This window comes from Oryzias melastigma, linkage group LG4 (assembly GCF_002922805.2).
Source record: "Oryzias melastigma strain HK-1 linkage group LG4, ASM292280v2, whole genome shotgun sequence".
Taxonomy (NCBI): domain Eukaryota; kingdom Metazoa; phylum Chordata; class Actinopteri; order Beloniformes; family Adrianichthyidae; genus Oryzias; species Oryzias melastigma.
In genome coordinates, this window is record NC_050515.1 from 13484329 (window position 1) to 13488310 (window position 3982).

Genomic DNA, 3982 nt, shown 5'->3' on the forward strand with positions numbered 1-3982 from the left:
ACTACAGGCATGAAGCCCAATGAGGCAAATTGAATTTGTGATATTGGGCTATATAAATAAAATTGAATTGAATTGAATTGAGTTTACCATTTTAAGCTAGTGATAAATTTAGCTTTTTTTTGTCAGTAAACTATGTTAAAACAGTAACAATAATAACATAGATCCTTACTGAGTACCAGCTCATGCACGCGGAAGTAAACAGTCTCTCATGCGCTGTGACTTTTTCCTCTTGCGTGAAGATTAAACATGAGCAAGCAGGGGCAGAGAAGCACTCAGGGATGTCTGACTCGTCCACGAGGAATGTTTGATAAATGTTGCATTTGAATGTTTTGAGTTTTGACTAATAAATAATGCTACACAAAGCAGTTTTACTTTTAAAGCAAAGCTTTGTAATACTTCAGTTGCTTCAGTTCAGCTGCAGTTATACTTTTTAGGATATGTTTACAAAGTGGTGCAATTTGTACAGTAACACGACTCTTTCCTGTTTTTCTTTTTGCCAAATTAAGGTTCCAGTCATCATCGGGATCAAAGGATCAAGCAGCATCTTCAGACAAGATGAACTCCAAGCTCACCACGAATCAGGAGAGAGCAATCTGCTCTCAGCTGAGAAATGTCAAACTGAAGTTGCTCTATAAAGCCAGCATCCATGGTTTCACTGGAGCAGCTTTCCACCAACACTGTGATAACAAGTCACCCACTGTGTCTGTGGGATACAACAAATCTGGATATGTGTTTGGAGGCTACACCAGACGACCGTTCACTCAGTCTGGACAGTTTGTCAATGATTGCGAAGCCTTCCTGTTCTCCTTCAGTGGACGCATGCTCGAGAAATATCCATGCTTCAGTGCTTCATATGCTGTGAAAATGATCAACAACTGTGGTCCTTATTTTGGAGAAGATTTAATTCTCCTTAATGGAAGCCAACCAGTAGTGCACAGTAATCCTGGAAAGTATTACAACTTCAATGCTAGACAGATGCACGGCAACGACCTCAACCTGACTGAGTGTGAAGTTTACCAGGTGGAAGGTAAGTACAACACATCTGGATTTTGATGAAAGGCTAAACAAAGTGTAATTCTGCTGCAAATGTGGACATCCTTGCTGACAGACACATTTTAAGCATCTTGTTTTTATCATAACCAGCAGTTAGAGAAAAGAGCAGGAAGTTCTTCAGGGTAGATTTCAATGTAGAATACAGAAGAAAAAGCCAGTGTTGGAGTGTAACTATTTATACAAGCAATGTTTTAGTTATTAGTTTTTGCTGTAAAGTACTCTAAGGTATTACTAATACAGTTTTAGTAGTATTTTACTCAGTGCATGATAAGTCATAATAGATAATAAAGATATTAGAACATGTAGAAAGACTTTAATTTCAAGTGTCCTGTTTTTTGTCCAGAACCAGAACCTGTCTGTGCTGTTGTGGGTTAAATGTCTTATTGTTTTTATCAAGCAGTCTTTCAGATAAACATAAGCCTCAGATTCTGCATGTTGGCTGTCAGCTTTTTTCAGAAGCGATTTCAGGGTCTATTTTTACAGATTTGATTCTCCATTTGTGCATTATAAAAGCAATATGATATTGAAATAGAAATGTTGTAGTTAATTGATGACTTTTTAAGAGCAATGACACTGTCACAATCACTGATGCAGAAGAAAAACTAGATAACTCAAGTTAAAGTTGTAGAAGGACTACCCAGTACTCCATCTCAGTACTAAGCTGACATCCTTGTGTTTGTCGAATTAATTTAGACACAAACATAAGATATGTCTAAATTGTTACACTTAAGTGGATTAACAATACCTGTTATGTGACAAAAAGAGCAGCACATTACAAGAATTATTGCTGAAATTATAAGAATCAGCTGTTATTATGTAATGTGATGTTGGGTTAGTGAAATGTGTTCATATTTGGCATTTAACTGATCATAATTGTTTTTGCGCTTTAATAGAGACTGTTATAATGGCGAAACCATGGAGACTTGTAATCTGGGAGTCTAAGTAAGAAAGATTCAATACATACAGCTGTGGCTGAGCACTAAATATTTAAGTACTTATGACAAAAGAAAAAAGTAGGATTTTTAAGAGTTTCTTGTATGTGTGCACAGAACAAAGACCGAGCTGATGGAGAGCATTCAATTCTACAAACCTTTGAACAACTCAGTGACTCAGGCTCGGGTTTTACTTGTTGGACCTGTTGGAGTGGGAAAGTCCAGCTTCTTCAACTCCATCAACTCCGTTTTTAGAGGTCATGTCACCAGTCAGGCCATCTCTGGAAGCTCCTCCACCAGCCTGACAACACAGGTGAGTGACTCTACAGATGTAAAAATAAAATTGAATATTTTAAATCAATTTATGATTTTATTAACTTAGTCACTTTATGTTCAACAGTTTAGAACATTCTCCGTGAAGGCTGGAAGAGAAGGTAAACCTCTGCCACTCGTCCTGTGTGACACCATGGGACTGGAGGAAAACGTGGGGGCGGGACCTGTTATAGATGACATCAGCAATATTCTTAAAGGTCATCTGCCTGACCGTTACCAGGTACATATGATCCAAATCTGTGAGAAATCCATCTGAAGTGTTTAATAAGTTCCTCCATAATTCTCTGACACATGCAGTTCAACCCCTCTGGTCCTCTGCAATCAGAGGCTCACGGTTTCTGCAAGAGTCCAGATCTCAAAGACAAGATCCACTGTGTGACTTATGTCCTGGACGCCAGCAAGATCTCCATCATGTCCACAAAGATAGAGGAGAAGCTGAAAGCTATCCGTAGGACTGTCAACTTGATGGGTAAGTAGAGTTTGGCTCGTTTTATTTAATCAAATAATCGTCTTTTTCTGTTGGTGACATTTCTGCTGGTTTTCAGGGATCCCTCAGCTGTTGTTGCTCACTAAAATCGATGAAGCCTGCGCTCTGGTGAGAGAAGACATCAGAAATGTCTACCGGAGTAGCTACATTAAAGAACTGGTAAAGATCATTATCACCAATTTTAAAATGTACATTCTCTGTAACAGTCTGTGATAATCCTGTCATCCTGTGATCCAGATGCAGGAGGCCGCCGCTCGGGTCGGTGTACCTTTGTCCTGCATCATTCCAGTGAAGAACTACAGTGAGGAGCTGGAATTGGACACAAACACCGACATCCTGCTGCTCAGTGCGGTTGTTCAGATGATTCGCTTTGTGGATAACTTCTTTGATGACATCAGTGGTCAGCTGAGCAGTCTCACAACTGGGAAGTGAAGCTTTGGCGGAATTTCAATCAGGAAGATTTACTTCCTCTCAGGCATGTAGGGTGTTTATCGTCACTCTTCACGTCATCCGTTAGTATGCACTGGGAGCCAATAGCTGAAGTACTCACTTTCTTCACAGCCAATCACAATCAAACTTCTGCGTTTAAATTCAGTAAAGTTTTTTTTTTTTTACGCATTCCAGACATTGCACCGGCCCACCACCATCCCATACCCATCCTAGCTCTTCGATTGGCGCGTTACTGCCTACCCACCATCAGCGTCTGGGCTCTGGGTCTCTTCATCTGGTCCAAGAGTTCCTCACTTCCTCCAACTCATACACCTCTGCTTTGAATGGAGGATCACTTTACTTGGCCCAAGGTCTTCTTTAGCAAGCAAGATTTCTCCAGACCAGAGACCAACCACCAAGACTTTTATTTTCATGCTAAATGTTTCACAAATATCTTCACTATTAAATCTTTCAATTCCACTTTTGAGTTCTCTCTTTATTGAAGTAATCATCTCTCAGATCCCTCCTTGTTGTAGAACAACCCAAAAAGTGCAGATAACTCATCAGGACTTATGGTCACTCAAAATAGAAAATAAATTACAGTTTTTATCATCCAAGCTGTACGGCAAAATATAGAAGTATATTGTCTCTATCTGACATAGAGACTATTATTCACGTTTTTATTTCTTCTAGTTTAGATTACTGTAACTCTCTTTTTACCTGTTTTAACAAACGTTTACTGAACCGT

At 39.3% G+C, this 3982-nt stretch overlaps 1 protein-coding gene across 1 annotated transcript; it reads left to right on the forward strand.

Moving 5' to 3' along the window:
• The first annotated feature begins 532 nt into the window (after positions 1–532).
• Positions 533–3677, forward strand: LOC112150714 (interferon-induced protein 44-like). Its single transcript, XM_036211547.1, has 7 exons — positions 533–1027; positions 1947–1995; positions 2103–2298; positions 2386–2538; positions 2616–2787; positions 2864–2964; positions 3043–3677. The coding sequence occupies exons 1-7, from the start codon at positions 556–558 to the stop codon at positions 3235–3237; spliced, it is 1338 nt and encodes a 445-aa protein (XP_036067440.1). The 5' UTR covers positions 533–555; the 3' UTR covers positions 3238–3677.
• The last annotated feature ends 305 nt before the right edge of the window (positions 3678–3982 follow it).